General features: G+C 38.9%; 1 protein-coding gene across 2 annotated transcripts in view; it reads right to left on the reverse strand.

Moving 5' to 3' along the window:
* Snurf (SNRPN upstream open reading frame) overlaps positions 1 to 20,414 on the reverse strand; it is an 80,947-nt gene that overhangs the window by 40,263 nt on the left and 20,270 nt on the right. For both annotated transcript variants that reach the window (XM_074061696.1, XM_074061695.1), the window contains exons 2-3: positions 12,538 to 12,611; positions 11,982 to 12,065 (exon numbers count right to left, since the gene is read on the reverse strand). In XM_074061696.1, coding sequence (XP_073917797.1) covers positions 11,982 to 12,065; positions 12,538 to 12,569 — 116 coding nt within the window. In that variant the 5' untranslated portion in view covers positions 12,570 to 12,611. The remainder of the gene's footprint in view (positions 1 to 11,981; positions 12,066 to 12,537; positions 12,612 to 20,414) is intronic.

Raw genomic sequence — 20,414 nt, forward strand, 5'->3', positions numbered from 1 at the left:
GAACTCTAGAGCTGGACAAATAAAATTGGAAAGATGAATAAATAAAATTGAAAGTTTAGTTTGTATTAATACAGAACTGCAAGCTCTTTTCTCATGCACAATTCAAAGTTGCTCTTTTCTTTATAATTTCAACACGTAATATATGCTAGTGATGTCAGAGGAAGTGACCAAGGTGATTGTGCACTAATCAAAACAAATTGAAAAATAGAATGAAACCTCTTACAATTGCCTGAAGTGGGGTGGAGAGGTGGTTGAGGGGGAGAGATGGTGGGGGCAATCTAACCAATGTGCAATATAAGCCTACTTGGAATTGTCACAATGAATCCCCCTTCTACAATAAGTATATTCTAATATATATATTTTTAAAAATATATATATATTATATATATATTCGGTTTAAAAAACCGAATTCTGCCTACAAACTGCATTTTATGCTTTTCTTTTTTGCGTTGAGACAGGGTTTTACTGTGTTACATAGGCTGGTTTAGAATTCCTGGGATCAAGAGATCCTCTTACCTCAGCCATCTGAGCTGCTGAAACTACATGTGTGAACCACAGAAATGCTTCTCATCTCCTGTTTTTCCACACACTGATGCAATAAGACTCATACAAGTAAGGACTTTTGTCCTTAAAGTATTAATAGTTATCTGGGTAACTACCATTGACAGAAGGAATTTATAAATCATTTTGCAAGGAATGCTGTTGTGTGACTTGTGGTTTACTTCCCAAAATAGCGAAGTCAGGCTCTGTATGCTTCAAATAAAGTAGCTTAAAACAGTGTAAATGCATTGTCTTAGTTTCTGTGGATCAGTGGTCTGGTTACAGAATAACTGGGTTTTTAGTTAAGTGTCTCACAGGGTTGCTATGAAGATATCATTGACCCATGTTCCTTTCTCAGTTCATTTGTATATTATCAGAATTTATTCTCTTGGGTTCATAGACTTTATGGAGCTTGCTTCTTCAAAGCTTGTAGTGGGGAGAAAAAAGTAGTTTGAACTTTGTGTATGATATCGGGGAAGGCCTAAGATCCCTTTTAATGCACATACATGATCAGCTGAATGCTACATAGAATTCAACATAAACTAATTAGGGACCTTAATTAAATCTGTAACATCTCTTCACCTTTGCCATATCACTTAACATATTAACACTATGATATTATTTACCACATACTTTGGGGGGACAGGGCTAAGGACTGCACCCAGGACCATGCACATTGTATGATTATCACTCTCCTACTAAACTGCAACCCAGTCCCAAATCCAATTATTTTTAAGTTCACATAATCTGGAATAATCTTTAGTAAATAAAATTATTTTTAAAATTGTTGATAAAATACAAACAGATGTGTATTTAGAGTTGTCACCATTAAAAACAATTCAGGCATAAAATTTTTTCTACTTAAGCTCCTACTCCAAAAACATTCTCTCCAGCTGGCAGAACACCTAGCAAGTATGAGGCCTAGAGTTCAAACTGCAGTACCACCAAAAAATATCCAACATAACAACAAACTACACAACAAAACAACTTGCTTATTAGATTCTTTGCTTCTGTTATACTTTTGGTACATGCGTGATTTGTCAGAAACAAAAAAAGTGCCTTATGATGATGGGTAGTTTTACTTACTATTTAATGAAATTATCATGAACAGTATAATAAATTTTTGTGATTTTCTATGGATTGAACATATGGCCTCGTCACATGCTAGTCAAGTTATCTACTACTGAGATACAATCGTAGACCTCAAGCAAGACCTTGAGTTTTAATTTTTTAATTCAGCAAAATTGTTTTTTTCCCCTGGTACTAGAGCTTGAACTCAGGGACTCATTCTTGCTAGGCAGGCACACTACCACTTGAGCCACTCTGCCAGCCCTGTATTTATTTGTATTGGGTATTTTTGAAATAGGGTCTCATGAACTATTTGCCTGGGCTGGCTTAGAATCTCAATCCTCCTTGCCTCCCGAGTAGCTATGATTACAGGTGTGAGCCACCTGCGCATGGTATAATTGTTTTTGTTGTTATTGTTTTTTCTTGGCAGTGCTGAGAATAGTACTAGGACTTAGGGATGCTAGGCCTCAAGCATAATTACTAAAGAAATTAATTAAATACATAAGTAGGATGAAAGTTAATAAATGGGATTTTCAAATAATATATCTACCTGAAAATATTATCCAATATCTCTTTGCTGACTTATACATTTAATTTTTTTTTCATTTTTCTTTTATTATTCATATGTGCATACAAGGATTGGTTCATTTCTCCCCCCTGCCCCCACCCCCTCCCTTACCACCCACTCCACCCCCTCCCTCTACCCCCCCAATACCCAGCAGAAACTATTTTGCCCTTATTTCTAATTTTGTTGTAGAGAGAGTATAAGCAATAATAGGAAGGAACAAGGGTTTTTGCTGGTTGAGATAATGACTTATACATTTAAAATTGTGCTAATAATTAAATAATGTTATACTCAGCCATTTCCAAATTTAAAAATACTGAAATATTAAGTGCTGATCATAAGTTTAAGCTATTTTTGGCTTCTTTTTTAGCGGAAATAGATGCACTTGGTTTCATAAATAAACTTAACCTGTGTCAAATGGAAAAGATATACATGAAGGACCATATGCCTCTGGAAATCATGAAATCATGTAATAATAAATTTATACACAGAATGTAGGTAAAGTGATAGATCACAATTTCTTAACTCCTAGTTTTCAGTAGAAATTTAGGCTAGTAAGGATACTAATACAGGTAAGTAGAATTAGTAAGATGGATAAGGAAACAAAAATTTGTTTAACCAAAGCATGCAAGAAGAGCTGTCTAAGAGATAGGATAGCTGCAAGAGATTATATTAGTGCTGCTGCCTATCTGCTTGATGTGTGCATGCTGTCGCTGGAATACATAGATGCTGCTAAAACTCCTGCAGGGTTAACAAGATGTATGGGTGGTTTTAAGTTGTAAAACCCAGCAAGGAAGCCAGGTGCTTGGAGGCGTGGGGGATAGGGGAGGGTAGGCTTCCCTCTATTGTAGGCATTCCCCATGCCAGTAAAGGGGTCAGCTGGAAGTGGAGAGCAAGGTATGAAAGTTAAAGGAGGGATTGCAACTAGAAAGAGATATGAGCTCCACTACCACTCCCTCAGTTACTGATGGTTCAGGGAAGTGGAAAAAGGGAAGCTTGGTTGAATACTCTGCCAAGCAACTATACTAAACATTATGGCAAGAAAATCCCTTGAGCTGGATGCCAGTGACTCACGCCCTTAATCCTAGCTACTCGGGGCAAAAATCAGTAGGATTTCAGTTCTAAGCTAGTCTAGGCAAATAGCTGTTGAGATCCTATCTCAGACACACCTATCACAGAAAAAAGAACTAGTGGAGTGGTTCAAGTGGTAGTGCACCTGCCTAGCAAGTGTGAGGCCCTGAGTTCAAACCCAGTACTGCCAAAAAACAAACAAACAAAAAAAGAAAATACCTAAGCCTGTATTTCTAGCATTGTCCAGTCCCTTGACTTATTGCTGAAAATTGGGACTGGAGGGCCTGATGGTGTAGCTCAGTAGTAGAGTGTTTGCCTAACCACACTGCATGAAGCCTTGGGTTCAATCCCCAGCACTGAATAAAGGAAGAAGGGAAAAAAAGAAAAGGAAAAGACAAGGAAAGAAAGAAAAAACTTTTAGGACTTCAGAGAATATTTTATAGATTCAGAGTTTCTGAGGAAGTCAGAGGGGAACACCTGAGGGCTTGCACCCTATAGAAACTTAATTAATATAAACACACCAGGGAGGAAACTAAAGACTCCTACTACCTGGCAACAAACTTATTCCTCGTGTTAATGTAGTCTGACTGACTTGATTGATCTGGCAAACAGCTTTCATGAGAATCCAAAGAAGTTCTTAGTTACTTTGTTCATAGGGTTTTTGAACAGGTTGTTTCTGTCTAGAAGTGAAGTAGAAAAAGATTAGCAATGCCACCACATCTCTTCCTTCAAGCAATGCCTACATTGTTCCCATGCCACTGCAATGAATCATTCCCTGACAGACTAGATCATCCATGGCCCAGCCCATAGAGCTGGTCACCAGAGGATCCTATACCTTAGAAGACAATCAAAGAGGTACAGGCTTTGTTGTGTGAGTTGGGAATGAGGATGGTCATCTATACCCCAGCTTCCAAAAGCCTGGTGTGCTGGCACAAACACCTCCTAAAGGCTGCTCCATCAGGCTCCCCATTTTAAATTTCTTCACAGGAGCCTCTGCATGCAATATGGGGGCCAGGTCAAGGCTGAAACAAGGCAAGTAGAAATTGTGATCTGTGTAGCTATTTTTGAAGTGATGCAAAAAGAAGGAAGCCCAGAAAGAGAAAAGGAAAGGGAAAAGCAAGAGATTTGGGAAAATGGTGTCAAATGTGGAAGACCTGCTGAATGCGCATGTGGAGAGAGAAAATAGACATATGGAGAGTCATACAGTGGAGTGGCATTACACCCCTGGAGAAGTGGCAAGCACCACAGCCCCTGACATGACAGGAAGACTGAGTTTCCCCTCAATATTGGCCATTCAGGGGGACTGGAGTCAGTTGTGAATAGGAAATAAGTCTCCTTGCAATAAAAGGAGTTTGGCTCTGATGGGTATTGAGACCAAATGCACCCTAATGCATGGTAATCCTTACACATTTCTGGTTCAGTGGTACATCCATCCCTGTGAATTGAGCATGTCCACTGTTGCAAATTGAGCACATTTCTCTATTCTATAGTGGATTGGATTTCCCAATGCCAGAAAACATTTTGGGAACACCATAGCCTCTCTAAAAAGTTCAGTTAAACAAAACCACGAATGTTGTATTCTTTCCAAATGTCTGATACCAGTACATAATTAAGGACACAGGTTGATTTGTCACAGCTGGGTTCCATATACTGACACCCATCAGGGTGCTTTGCTAGCCTTTTTTTTAAAACTGGGAAAAGCTTTATTCCTTTTTATCTTTCCTTTTTTAAATCTTATCATTTTATATTTACTCACATTTTTCTATCCTTTCAATAAACTTTTTTTCCCTTTTTTTGTGGTACCGTGTTGTTAAACTCAGGGCCTATGCCTTGAGCCACTCCACCAAGCCCTTTATTTTTGGTGATGGCTTTTTTCAACCTAGGGTCTCACAAACTATTTGCCTGGGCTGGCTTCAAACTGCAATTCTCCTAATCTCTGCCTCCTAAGTAGCTAGGATTACAGGCAGGAGCCACCAGCACCAGGTTAATTGCTTTCAATAAACTTTGTGCTTGTTTTACTCTTCACTCCTGACTTGGTGTCTTTAATCATTGAATTCACCAGGACACGAACTCAGGTTCAACCATCCAGTTTCAACAGGAAAAGATATTTCAAGAGTTATATTATACAGCATAGTGAGGATAGTTGACAATATAGAATCATATACTTGAAAACTGAGATTTTAAGTGTTCTTATCACAAAAATGTAGTGTCTGAGATAATACATGTAAATTAGCTTGATTTAACCATTCCAGTGAATAAATATTTCAAAACATCTTAGTTTTCATCATGAATACATACAATTTTGTAAATAAAATATCAAAATTATTTTCTAAAAAATAAAAATTAATTCAATGGGTCAAAAAAGTAAAAAAGCCAGGTGCTAGTGACATATGCCTATAATCCTAGCTGAAATACTAGTTTTGACAATCCAAAATCCAGTTTTCAGAAGATAAAAACATCCTACCTTAATACATGAAGACTCCATGAGAAACTGGTGGAAAGGTAATAAGAGGGTTAAAATTAAACACTAAATTAACCACTAGCTAAAGTAGTATGGGCAGATTTTAATCAGTAATAACTATTACAACAGTGAAAAGATTCAATATGAACTGGATTCAGCTTTGATTTCCATAGAGGGGACTTTTAAGGAAGAATTAGTTCTCAGAGTCCAGTTAGCAGGACTTTAGTATCATCAGGGAAGTTAAAAGTTACAAAGGTTGACCAATGTAAACATGATTAGGAAAACCTTATCTGCTAGCTGTCAATTATTGAAGTTAGGATTTCCTCCTCTCACAGACCCTGAAAGAAAGACTGAGTCCCTTTCTCAAGTGTTGGCAGGAAAAGCCCTTAAACCTAAAGGTTTCTGAGGTAGGTACTTTAAGGGGAGCTAAGGTCATTTTTTGTGATGTGGTCTTAAGCTGTTAGAAAGGGGCTGTAGTTTAGCTCAAGCCCTCTGCCCACTTCTTTCTTCTCTCCTCCCAAGTCCTCAAACCACCACCCACTGTATCTTGTGTGCCCCACTGACCTCAGGTCCTTCTCTGTGCCCCTGTGGGTGGGTGTGGCTCATCTGCAGCTTCTGGTTCATTGAGGGACACCTATTTTTTTGTCAGAACTGGAGTTTGAACTCAGGGCCCTCACACTTGTTAGGCAGGCACTTTACCACTGAGTAACCAGCCCCAGGTTCTCAACACAAGAATATGGATGGATACCAGTTGGTTATAAGCCTAATACTCTGAATTTGTATTTTCCCTTTCTGTTCTTTTTCTTTTTTTTTTAAGTCTAGTTTTTTTCAAGCCATTGTCTTTCTGTGGTGCCCTGGGTAGTCTTGAACCCTTGGACATGAGTGATCTTCTGCCTCAGCCTCCAGAGTAGTTGAGGTTTCAAGGGTACCAATCACTTAATCACTCTGGATCCACTATGGGTTTTCTGATTCAACCATTAGGTTTTGTCCTATCACAAAAGATAGGACCTAATAGGACAGGAGGTCCTAATGGTGATAGGAGGTCCTATCACCATTAGGAGGTGAGGTCTGAGTCACTCACCTCCACTAGGTGAGTGACAGAGCGATGACGAAAGAGAGCAAACAGGAACATCCAAAGGAGCTGCCCATCCACTAGCCCGAACACCATCCTACTCCTTTCCTTCCTTCTCCTTATTTTCAGATCCAAGTGATCGTGTTCTCTGTCCACCAGGGAGGTCCCTGAATTACCAGGAGGGTTTTGGGGTCTCTTTGTGACAGGCAGGCCTTTGGAGTGGGATGAGTGTTCAGGCAACAAGTCTGAGATATTGATACCTGCTCAGCATAGAACACTTTCCTCCATTGAGCTCTTCTTGCATCACATTTGGATGACCTGCTTTTTCTCTTTGGTCTAGTTCCTCCATTCTCTGCCCTTTCTGTTTCTACTGACCTCACAGATGACTGATTCAGATGTGCTTCAGATCTATTGGCCAATTTTCTTCCCTGGCCTATGCCACAGACACACTTTTCCTCTTCCCTTTCTTCCCCATTTGCCTGATTGTTGGCTTCTCACTCTTGAGAATACTCTCCAATGTTCCTTTCTCCAAGAGGTGTCATTGTACATCCTACCCCAGGTCTGATGCTATCCCCTGACATCCAAGTCCAACTCTTCCTCCTGCAGTTTATTGGCAGTACTGGGGTTTGAACACAGGGTTTCATGCTTACTAGGCAGTCATTCTACCACTTGAGTGGTGTTGAGGCAGGTTAGCAGATAGGGAAAATAATTTACCAGGTGCTCTATTAAGCAAACACAGCTAACAAGTATAACCAGCACCACCCTTTACCATCTGTAGAGCAGTAAATTCCCTCTAAGTTGTAAATACCCTGGTCATAAATATCATTGCAAGATAGTGTCCAGAAGAAATGCCTTTGGGTCTGCTTTAGTTACAAAAAAGGCCTGCCTCCAATTTGACCTTCCAGGCCAAGTCCTCTTACTTAGGATCTCATGAATACTGGTCGCATCTCATACCTACAATTAAAGGCCAAAAATTAGCAAAAGCACGTGCACAAAATACCCCTTGTTATGTAATAAGGCTATGTTAAGTATTGCCAACCACCCTATTCCCTCCCTAAGGACTGCCCAGATTTTTCTACCTTTACAACTTATAAACTGGTGTTTAAACAAAGAAATTAATGCTCCTGTGCCACCTGGCAGGAGCCTACTGGTTTTTCTCTTGTGGTGCTTCCTCTTACTCTTTCTTTCCTTTTCTTTCAATAAAGTTTTGCCTCTGTTTTGCAACCTATGTCTCTGTCCAGTTCTCTGTTCAGATGACACAGAACACGAAGTCTTCTGGACTAGTATCTTAGAGTATTCAGCCTAGAAACAGTGGCTGTGCCCCTCCTGCAGTTTAGAGTATGTTTTCTTTAAGGAAAGTTTGGTTTTGGTATCTAGAGGTTGAACTCAGGGCCTCACACTTACTAGGCAGGTGCTCTACCACTTGAGCCACACCCCCAGATAGAATGTGTTTTCTGAATCCCCACTTGATTGAAATCTCAGAGAAAATGGAAACTTTGTCTATGTTATTCCCTGATGAGCCCACCCCACATGTAGCAGACACAGAACAATATCTTTTTCTTTTATGAAAGTTTGAAAACAAGGCTCTGGCAAACTGTTAGGATATGAACAGGATTTCCATCTGAAGATGCTCTTTCAAGAACTCAGCTCTAGAAGAAGAGTACCCTGCCCTCTCCCCCAACCTCTGCACAAATTCTCTGATAGATCGGGTAAGTACACTGTATCATCTCACCTCCTTTGTGCCTATTCTTCCCTCTGGGTGGGGAATCTAATCCTACTGAATCCAGCTTAACTATCTGTATCCCCAGTTTAGTAACTAGTGCTCCTCTTATAAACCTTTCAAAGTTCAGTTTTGTTTTACCAATCTTTTTTGGTCGCACTGGGGCTTGAACTCAAGCCCTCATGCTTGCAAGGCAGGGGCTCTACCACTTGTGCCATTCCACCAGCACTTTATCACTTGAGCCACACCCCAGTCCCTTTTTTGGTGGGACTGGAGTTTGAGCCACACTTGCAAAGCAGGCACTCTACCTCCAGTCCATTTTGCTCTAGTTATTTTGGAGATGGAGTCTTGCGAACTATTTGCTTAGGCTAGTCTTGAACCACAATCATTCTGATCTCAGCCTCCCAAGTAGCTAGAATTAATGGTGTAATCCACTGGTGCCTGGCTAACCTAGCCTTTTTGCTTTACTTATTTTTTTATATATGGTCTCATACTTTTGCTTGGGGCTAGCCTCACACCATATCATCCTAATTCTGCCTTTTGGATTGCTGGGATTACAGACATATATCACCATGGCCAGCTTGTTTTTGAGAGAGGGTCTTGCTAACTTTTTGCCCAGATTGGCCTCAAACAATGATTTTACTAGTTTTGCCTTCCAAATAGCTGGAATGACAAGCATGAGCCCCTACCCTGGACCTCGTTAAGGTGAATAGTAAATGAATAACTACCTTGCCATGATGACATGTGCTAAGCTCCACCTCTTTGCATTCAAAAAGGAAGTGTGCAAATTCTAACTTTGACAATACCATTTGGGTTACAACTGTCTCTTTTTTTGTCTCTCTTCTGTTATGGGCTTTATTGGAATTATCTTCTTACCTAAATACTACCAAACAAAAGCCTAAAAGTTGTAATACAGAAAAACTTTAATGTTTATAAAATAATGCATTACATAATTGCTGGACAAAAAATATTTGAAAGAAGGGTAATTCCGTGGAGCTTCCCTGTGAAATGTTGAATACCTCAGCATAACTTGGGTTACCATGATTTTGGGTACATAACACAATAGAAAATAACATGGTCACTGAAGATCTCTATAAAATAAAAGAACAGGTACAAAGAATTACAGTTTCTAAACATTCTATGAATTGAGGAAATAACATGCCAATTTCAGGAAATAACATATAAATACCTCTTTGACTAGATATAAGTGAAGTGGGCATACACTCTCATTTCTGGTAACATAATACCAGTTTTAATTTACTCTAGGGCTAGTGATAATGCTCCGTGATAGAGTTCTTTCCTAGCATGCATGATGCTCTGGTTTAATGTCTAGCACTATAAAAATATAAGAACTTGCACTAAGTTATGTGAAAGTAGAAAATGAATATAATGATGTAATTGTCCCAATGAGTGAGAATGATCCTCATGGTAGCCTCACTGTAAGTATCAATAGCAGTCCTGGGGATGTAGCTCAGTGATAGAGCATTTGCTATCATGCCCAAAGCCTGGAGCATGCCTAGCTTTGAAGAAAAAGAAAACAGTAGCTCCTGTAGCATAGCCTTTTCAACAAGCTTGATTGATCAAGATTAACATAAACTTGCACTTGAAGGTTTTTTTTTTTTTTGAGTCTGAGCAAGTATCTTGGCTCTCTCAATATTAAAAAGTTGGGCTGGAGAGTGGCTCCGGTGGTAGAGAACCTGCGTTGCAAGCATTAGACCCTGATTTCAAACCCCAGTATCACCAAAAACTTATATATGCATATATACATATATATATATAATTATATGTAACATTGATTCCATAAGCAAATCATCCATATTCAAAAGATGTACGTTCAATGTCGTAAACATTCCATACACTGTTGTAGGAAATGATGATATAGTTGTGATCAAAAGAGAATTACTACCTTGACGCTATTTAATAAATGTTCAATGTCTACCATTTTTCCAGAAGTTTGTGCATATTGGATGGATTCTTTTTTCTTGGCATTTACAGTGTCTCAGAGGTGTTCTCTGGTATGGATGTGATTAGTCCTCTAAGGGTTCATAAGATGGAAGCTTGGTCCTTAATATGGTGGTATCAAAGCTGATATATGGCGGAATATCTCAAGTGGTAGAGTGCCTTCCTAGCAAGCTTGAGGCCCTGAGTTCAAGCCCCACTACCACCAAAAAATACCCTAAAAGAGCTGCTCTAACCTTTAAGATGTGGAGCCTGCCCTGAGTTAATTAGGTCACTGGGGCCACCAGCCATAGAAAGAATTAATGCTGGTTTCCTGGAGTGAGTTAATTCCCTTGAGTGTGGGTAACTAAAAACAGCAAGACTGACCCCCCTACCCCACCTCTGGATTCCTGTATCACCACTGACTCTTTGCTCTCTCTTACTCATGCTCCCACCATGATGCCATATGCCACATTGTGATATAGCATAGGGGGCCCTAGCCAGAGCTGAACAGACACTGGCATCATGCATTTAAATCTCCAGAACTGCAACTTAAATATACCTCTTTTCTTTATACATCATCCAGCTTTGGGTATTTTATTATAGCAATAGAAAATGGACTAATACAAGGTATCTTAAAGGAAATTTGTAAATAAGCTTTCAAAAGGTGCTTTTGTGCCTCATAACACCATAGTGAGTTCAGCCACCAAGCTGCAGGCACATACTGCATGTTTCCAGGTAGTACTCAGGTCCTTCCCTTGAGACATGCATTTTGATGGAGTAACTAAGTCAGTAAATTAATATGTTCTTTTATCTAATGCACAGTCTATAATGCAATTCCTTCACTTTCTCCAATAGTGTTCTTTTTAAATTTTTATTTATATTTTGGCAGTGCTGGGGTTTGAACTCACACTTGCTAGGTGGGTACACTACCACTTGAGCCACTCCAACAGCTCTTTCCTGTGTCAGATTTTTTTGAGACAGGGTCTTGAGAACTATTTGCCAGGACTGGCTTTGAACTGTGATCCTCCTAATCTTGCCTTCTGAGTAGCTAGCATTCTAGGCATAAGTCACCAGTGTCCAGGTGCATATATGGTTTAATAATTGTTTGTATTTTCCCTCTTCCAGTTTAAATAAGAGTGTACACAGTGTACTATGAGCCAAGTTCACATAACTAGCACCTTCCTCTTCTAAATGTTCTGAGCATGTACTTTTGATGGGTACATACTTTTTTCACATCAAGGTTCTTGGTGACGATACTGATTTTGCTACATACATTTCCTGTCTTTTTTGTTTTACTTTGTTTTGCTTTGCAGTGCTGGGGATTTAATTCAGGGCCTCATACATGCGGGGCAAGTTCTGTACCACTGAGGCATACCCCACAGCACCTATATTTTGCATTGTTTTTCTTGGAAAAGCCAAGGTTTCATTCCTTTTTTTTTCCTCTTAGATGTTGCTGGCATCTTAGTGACCATCTATGTATCATTCCTATTTTAGATTCTGCTAAAACACATTTTCCTATGACTTAATGCCAGTTCAGACATACCTATTATAATACATGGACCGATGCTCATTGGCAGAGTCAAAGTTGGAGATGATGTATGACATCAGTGTATCACCTCGGGATGCTCTGTTGTAGAAGACGATCCAAGGAGAAAAACAGATTGTAACACAGAAAAAGAACACTTAAATATCCAGCAATCACACTAATTACTTTGGGATGACAAGACACTTCAAGTTTAAAATCAAGTTCAATGGTCTTTGACTGTGTTCCTTCATTCCTTAGCCTTCTCACTTGAGGTAGAGTCACAGGAAGGGATAATGCTGCAGTTAGAACTGGTTTGCTGATATCTAACATGTGAAAAATAAATGTGTCACTGGGATTTTAATTAGGTATTATTAATTAACTAATGCTAATATTAATTGAACTCATTTTAGGTGTCCAGTCCTATTGAAACTTGTTCTCAGGAACTGTGTCATGGATCAGCTAATGTATGCAACTTTGACTGAAAATCAGTTGGGTGTCTCTTTAATGAAATTGTAAAGCCTTACTCTGAACCTCAATTTTACTGGCATAAAAGAGTGATAAGAATGATACTTACCTGAACAAGTGCCCAATGATGCTACCACCCATGTGGAGATTCAGTAGGGCTCTCAATTCCCTTTATCAAAATATCTGTTGAAGGAAAAAGAAATATTCAATGATATTTGACAAAGCATAGTAGGTATGGAGACTACTGCAATGGAGGTTTTGCAGTGAGGGAGAGAGGTTAGGCTCAATATAGAATATATTCCGGGTAAGCAGGATTTCATAGCCATGTATTTGGGTGGGGGGTAAGTTGATGGAAATTATTAGAGATAACATCAACAATATGGAACATTCTGGCTAAGATGGCTTAATAGAGTTCTTGCTGGAGACAGGCCGGTGTGATCACATGATCCTTGGGGGATAGTGGTCACATATTGAGGATTGCAGGGTGTGATATTTTATTATTGTTGTTGGTACTGGGATTTGAACTCAGGGCTTCACACTTGAGCCACTCCACCAGCCCTTTTTTGTGTTGGGCATTTTTGAGATAGGGTCTCATGAACTATTAACCTGGGGCTAGCTTTGAAGCACAATCCTCTTGATCTGTTCTCCAGAGTAGTTAGGATTACAGATGTGAGCCACCGCTGCCCTGCCAGGATGTGATTCTTGCTAAACTGATTAAGTTGGGTTCATGCGCTAAAAGTGAATTTTACAAGAAAGTACACAGATGGACCTAAGAGAAGATTTGACTGTTGTTCGGTTAAGTGGAAAAATCTTTGATTTTTTAGTGTTGGAAGAAGAGAAGAAAGTCGACGTACTGAGAATGCAGACAGAGAATCCAGACACTTGCTGAGTCTGTGAAAATACGTTTGATCTTTGAGGAATATTGGTGAGCTCACACTAGAATTCTGACATACATATGAAGAATTAGCTCATTGCATTTCTATACAATTGCATCAAGTGTCATTTTTATATGCTGGAATTTAAAATATGGACATGAAACAGGTGGACAACACTCTGCTAACTGTAATCCACAGAAAAGCTGGCTCAGCTTCCTTCCTCAACCATGTGTCCTCATCTGCCTCTGGCTGCTCATTGTTATTTGTTCTTAGGTGATCTAATAAAACATTGCAGAGGTGTGGGAAACTCTCAGTAGGAAAACAAAACATAGCAAAATAGCTAATAAAAGCAAAATGGCTAAATTATTACATTTATATCGGGTGGTCCATATGTTATAAATACAAAAATGTTTCTAAATCTGTCAAGAAAATCAAAGATGATCATGTCATCTTTTGGAAAGAGTTTAAAAGTAATTTGGCAATGTCTAGTAAAATTTTAAAGAAAAACCATTTGACCTTATAAATCTCTCTTACAGAAATTTTTACTCTAGTTTAGGCATGGTTTCTTGTACCAAAATAATTTTTAAATGGAAATTTAACTATCGAAAAATAATAGTGGATAGAAACTAATTGCCACATCCACACAAAATAATATTGAATATTTCAAGAAAAGAAAAAAAGAATGTAAACCTCATCTCCACCAGCACTCTGACTCACCAATAAATATTAACAGTCTATTGTTTGGTCAATTCTCCCCCACACTCAAAGTATTCAATGATCATTTATAATTTTAAATATTTCTGTTAAGTCTCTGTCAAGAGGTAGGTCTGCCAACGAAAATTTCATTTATTTATTTACTTTTGACAGTACTGGATTTTGCACTCAGTGCCTTGTGCTTGCTAGGCAAGTGCTCCTCTCTTGGGATACACCCCAGCCCAATAAGAAGAAAAAGTAATGAAACCCAACAAACACTGTGTGATAAGGTATGAGAGGGTGACAAGGGGGAGCTAAGAGAACATATCAGAGGGGTGAACCTGTACAGATCTCTGGCTTTATCATAATGAAACCCCTTTTGTAGAGTTAAAGTATGCTAATAAAAATACTTGAAAAGAAAAGAATCTAAAATAACACAATGGACTATAAGCTGTTGGAAATATGGGACAGGGTGATGGAGAAAGAGTAAGTAAGGGGGTTTTGTAATTTGCTTAAAGCACAATACATACACGTCTAATATACCAAGGTAAGGCTCCCTTGAGCTATATCAATATACACTTTAAAATAATGAAGGACAGGAAGGTAAAACAGCTCCTTTCTGGGGGTGAGTACCAGTGTGTGTGTGTAGGACATAAGGAACGAGTGAAGAAGGGTGAATATGGTGGATGTATTTTGTATTCATATATGAAAATAAAATAGTGAAACCTGTTGAAATTGTTTTACGAAGAGGTGAAAAGAGGATGAAGGAGAGTGATGAAGATAGTGAATCTAATTAAGATATATTGTAAGCACATATGTACATGTCACAATGTATTCCCCCTGTACAACTATTATATGCTAGTTAAAAAATAAAGAATCCAAAAGCTGGCCATAGCAAATGGCTGGCATGGTTTGTATACCAGCTCATTGGTAAGAAACAGTCTGTGAAAAGGAGAAAAGCACTTAGTGTTATGACCTCAACACTTTATACCTTCTTATTGTACATCCATTCCCTTTTCCTCTCACAGTGAATTTATACTACTACACAATGTATACATTTACTAAAAAGTATTAATTAAACTATGAAAGACAGTTATCAGTACTATGAATATCCCAAATTCTTTATATTGTAGTAACAATACCTGATAATATAATTGTATGATGAATATAATAACACACATACAAGGAACCACACATAGAAATGCACATGTATTTTATAGGCTTGAGTTGAAAAGTTAGACCCTATTTTATTGCCATTGATGGTTGTAACTAAGCTCAAAGTGCAATTGCACTAGAGCCACAAAGACAAGCCCAAGATTCAGGGGTGGGGTGTCTTTGCTGAAGTCAGAGAGGGATTGAAGAAGCCAGCCCCTACTCCTCCATAATGTGTAGGTGGACTTTGCAGGCTAATGTCATTTTTGTCAGAGGTGGGCTGTTCTTCCTGCATTGTGACATGGGCAGAGAAGTCAGCCTCTCTGATCTGGGGGGTCCTTGGAGTAGACTGTGTTCCTGAGTAGAATGGGGTGAGGGCAGGAAGCCTGGCAGAAGTGGCCAGAGGATGTCCCAGGAATGCTCCTGGCTATCTCAGCTTAACAGGAAGGGACTGCAAGGCCTCTGGTTTCCAACATTCCTGGTTTACTTCTAGATAGTCCAGAAGTTGTGATTTCACACTACCATGAAAATGGAAGGGTAAGCCTGATGCTTCCCCCTGTAATCCCACCGCTGTGGAGGCAGACACAGGATAACTATGAATTCAAGGCCAAACTTGAGCTACATAGTGAGTTCCAGGATATCCTGGCCTATATAAATATACCTTGTTTCAAAAACAAAACCTTTATGTAGTAAAAATTTCTTCCCTTTTACCCATAGTTTATGTGATATGTATTTTTCGTGGCATATTGCTGTATATAGGTAAACTTTATGTAAGTCCTATCTATCACTTTATCCTTCTTTTTGTTCATCCTATTCTCAAATCCATAAATATGACATATGATTTCTTTGTAAATCACTAATATGTAATACCGCTTACTTTCTTCCCTTTGTTATTTGCCCTTCTGTGTAGGTGAATAATTATTGTAAGGACATTCCAGTTTCCATGTCCATATAAACATCCAGAACTAAGTGTTTTGTTACAGCTACTTTTATGATAATCAAGGAAAGTATGTTGTTCTCTCTCTGTGGCTTTTTTACTTTTTTATCCCATTCACAAATATAGATTGAAAAGTACCAAGTCAGGGAAAATTTGACAGCTAATATTTATCAAGCCTCAATTTTTTTTTTAGCTATACTGGGGCTTGAACTCAGAGCCTACACCTTGAGCCACTCCACCTGCCCTTTTTTTGTGATGGGATTTTTGAGATAGGATCTCACAGACTATTTGCCTGGGCTGGCTTCCAACTTCAATCCTCCTGATCTCTGCCTCCTGAGTAATTAGGATTACAGGCGTGAGCCATTGACACCTGGAAAGCCCATTTTTCCTCTAGTGATAGTTAATTCTTTAGATTTTGTAAGGTATTTATGCCACACAAGACATGTGTGAGGTAGTAATTTTTATCATTTCTGTGGAAGAGAAAAAAGAATAAAGTAAGTGGCACAGGGCATAGAGCTTACAGGTGATAGAATTGAGACATTCACAGTGGATTATTCAGGTGGCCAATACCTGCTCTTCTCAGTATTGGCTGCATTATAAGTAGCACTGAGGAAGAGACACTGCCTTCTGCTTGCAGAGGTCCACTCCCCCAGATGCAGTGGCACACGTTGCGAGCTCACTTCACATCTTATAGTTTTCTTTTGTGGGTCTTCCTCTGTTATTTTCTCCAGCAAAGGAAACAAACAGTGACAACTGCTTGGCAGTCCAGTCCTTTTAGGATTATAGGGTAAGCATATGACACATTGTCCTAGGGAGACATATATTCAATTTCATAAAGATGGGTAACTTTCTAGAATAAATAAAAACATATGCATAAAGTGACAAGACTTTTGTCCTTGGCCCTTTCACCTCTCCTTTTGGTAGTGACAACAAACATCATGTGGGTGTGATAGCCATCCTGACATGAGAGTACAACAATGTGGAGATGATGCTACCAACTTCAGGTAGGGAATGGAGACTAGCAGGAAGCTGCATTCTTCTAGCCATGCTGAACCACTATACCATCAAGGGATAACATATTAACATGTGTGATTAACATATTGTTTGTTGAGATAGTGATAGTATATTTCCTATATTTTAGAGAAGATCACAATTTTCCCTGAAAGACATACCAATAAGGCTACTTTACTATACCCTCATCCTCAGCAAAAATCAGGTTCTCTAGTAAATTAGTCATTAGATTTTCTGCTAGCTTCAGTATCACAGAGGCTTCCTACATTGTTTTTAGACTAGGGTTATTTATCACTATACAGTGCAAAAAGAGTATGAAGTTCGCAGGTACAGGACCATAATATACCAAGGCAGACAGGTGAGTCCTCAGATCTAGCCCTGGCCTCCTCAGTTCCCAGCCCTCCCTCTCTTTGGCCCCGTATAAACTGGAGATAGAACCCACCCTGTGTTACATGTGGTTGATGAGATAATAATACATTAAAGTACCTTTTTTACTCATGGTTCACATGTCCAGAATCTTAAACACAAAGTTCTACCTCCAAGCTTAATAGATGGAGGATTTAATTCACTGTGCATGAGACTTGGTGAATGAGTCTCAGAGACTTCCAGGTGCAACAGTTCCTTCATGAGAGAACATGGTCTTGTGGGAGCTTTTCTAGGTCTTCACATTATCAGACTTACCAAGAAAAAAAGAAATTAAACACCATATCTCCAGGTGGTTTTTCCTGCTGTTTATTTACATTTTGGTGGAAATGACTCAGGGCTCAGAGATTTGTGAAGTTCAGAGGTATATGCTTCTACTCATTTTTAAATATAAAGTAAATGCATTTACATGGTGCGACTTGACCACCCACTTCTTGTTCAGTGTCTGGCACCCATGAGAAAGATGTGCCCTGGGAAAATCCCAGGAAATCCAGCTATAACCTGTGAGCAAGGACTCTAGCTGAAGGTATGGAGAAAGAGCCTGTGTCTAAGCACTGTTCTGTATGTCATATTTATTAGCCATGTAGAACACCAGCACAAAAATGTAAAACAAATGACAATCAGGCCTAAGTCCCTTCCATCCTCAATAGTTCCCAGGGTCTTGGATACATTCTGAGCCATTCCTCCAGGAAGAAGACAGAATGAGACAGGAGGATAGCTTTGTGAACTCCAAGAAATATTCCCAGAATATCCATCAGACTAGTTGTTCTGAGAACCCAGACCAGATTTTAGGAATTAATCCATCTTTAAGATAAAGATTACAGTCTCTGTGATTAGAAAGATGTGTCTTAATTGTTTGACTATACCTCTATGGTGGTTCTGTCAATCTACACAAGTTATTGAAAGAAGTATATTTTTAATTATTTCACCTGTTTAATTGTAATAATGATAGTATATGACACAAACTTTAAAAAAAAGTCAGAGTTTTAACACATATCATGTTATCAGAATTTTATCAAAAAACATTTTCTCACAGGGTGCCAGTGGCTCATGCTTGTAAACCTAGCTGCTCAGGAGGCAAAGATCAGGAAGACTGTGGCCTTAAGCCAGCATGAACAAATAGTTCTAGAGACCCTATCTTGAAAAAACCCACCACAGAAAAGGGCTGGTGGAGAGGGTCAAGGTGTAGGCCTTGAGTTCAAACTCCAGTACCCCCCCAAAAATCATTGTCTCTACCATTTGCCATGGTCAAATGGGTTTTCACATAAATGTACACATAAATACAATCTCTCTCTCTCTCTCTCTCTCTCTCTCTCTCTCTCTCTCTCTCTCTCTCTCTCTCACACACACACACACACACACACCCTTTGGGAAAGAAAACAAATGTATTCATCTTTAGAAAAGAATAACACCAAGATTTTGATCAGTGGGCACCACTGAAAATTGAAAATGGAGATCTGGGATATGGGAACACTTTTGCTGTCTGTACTGCAGACTTCTATATTCATAAATCTGAAGTGAAGGACTGGCAGAGTGGCTCAAGTGATAGAGTGCGTGCTTAGCAAGCTTGAGGCCCTGAGTTCAAACCCCAGTACTGCCAAAACAAACAAACAAAAACTGAAGTAAAAAGTGAATGAAGCAAAACATTTATTGATATACCTGTGAGTACATTATTAAAATTGTAAGTACAATTTTAAGTAGATTAGAAAATACTTTTCAGTATTATTCCTATTATTTTATTCTATTTTTCTTGTTCTTTCTTTTCTCTACACACTTCCTCCAAGTTTATAAATATCTGAGGAATTCTAACTTTCAAAAAAAAAGCACTATTTACATTCTGTGTAGTTGGGAGAACTAATTAGAGAGAAGACAAGTTAAAATATTACAGACCATAGTGTGATCAAGTCACAATAGCAGTCAAATTTGTAGGTGCTTGCTATAGGCCAAATAGTAATGAAGTGGCTTGAGAAATATCCCAGTGAATATATGGTTGGTCTGAGCATGGACAATACTGGGGGTCCTGAAGTAGGGCCAACTCCAAAGGAGTAGAATACACAATTGTTACTGTCAATTTGGGGGAAGAGAAAGGATAAAACAGAAGGCACATATATAAAGGGAGACTACTGAGGAGCTTTTGCTTTAACTAAAATCAAAGAAGTAGAACAGGCTGCCACTGGGGCTCTAATTTTAGGAAAGGTAGAATATACGTACCAAGCCCAGTCACTGAGTATTTTACAACTTGGATAAAGTGTACTGGACAGCTCTTTGAAGAATATCAAAGTAGAAATAGGGGTGTCAAGGAACAGTGTGGTATGTTAGGTATTGCTGAATTGCTAATGAGTTCTTATTTTTTGTGGACATCCAGATATCCAGAAGTGAGCATGAAGGTGCTTCACAAGAAGTCCTCTAGTTATAATCTAAGAATTGAAAAGGGAACTCAGGAACAGCAGACTACCCCTTTACTCCCTTCTTTTTTCTCCCTCTTTTTATTCTTTCCTCCAGTCTCTCCAGCTCCAACTCTGAGGCCTTCCCGTTGTCATGGGGACAGTAGCAGCTAATTGAGTTCACATTCTAAGCCTGCATTCTACCTTGGAGTAGTTCCTTCATTATTTTTATTTTTATTTATGTCCTCTGGTCACCCACCATAGGCATAATGAAAATCTTGGCTAGAGGGATGAAACAAAAGCCAAAGGGAAATAGAAAACTCTGGGAAGTTGTGGACAGAAAGAGGATTTTGAAAGGGAACCTTTGAAATGGTTTTATAAACTCAAATATTCACCTCTTCTCGCCAACTGTGCAAGTGTGGATCTCATATTAAATTAGCATTCCAAAGACTCATTGTCCCATTCTCCAGACTGAACACTGGGTGTTGTGAGGGCCAAATAGTAAATAATT

The sequence above is a fragment of the Castor canadensis genome, chromosome 19, assembly GCF_047511655.1.
Source record: "Castor canadensis chromosome 19, mCasCan1.hap1v2, whole genome shotgun sequence".
Lineage (NCBI taxonomy): Eukaryota > Metazoa > Chordata > Mammalia > Rodentia > Castoridae > Castor > Castor canadensis.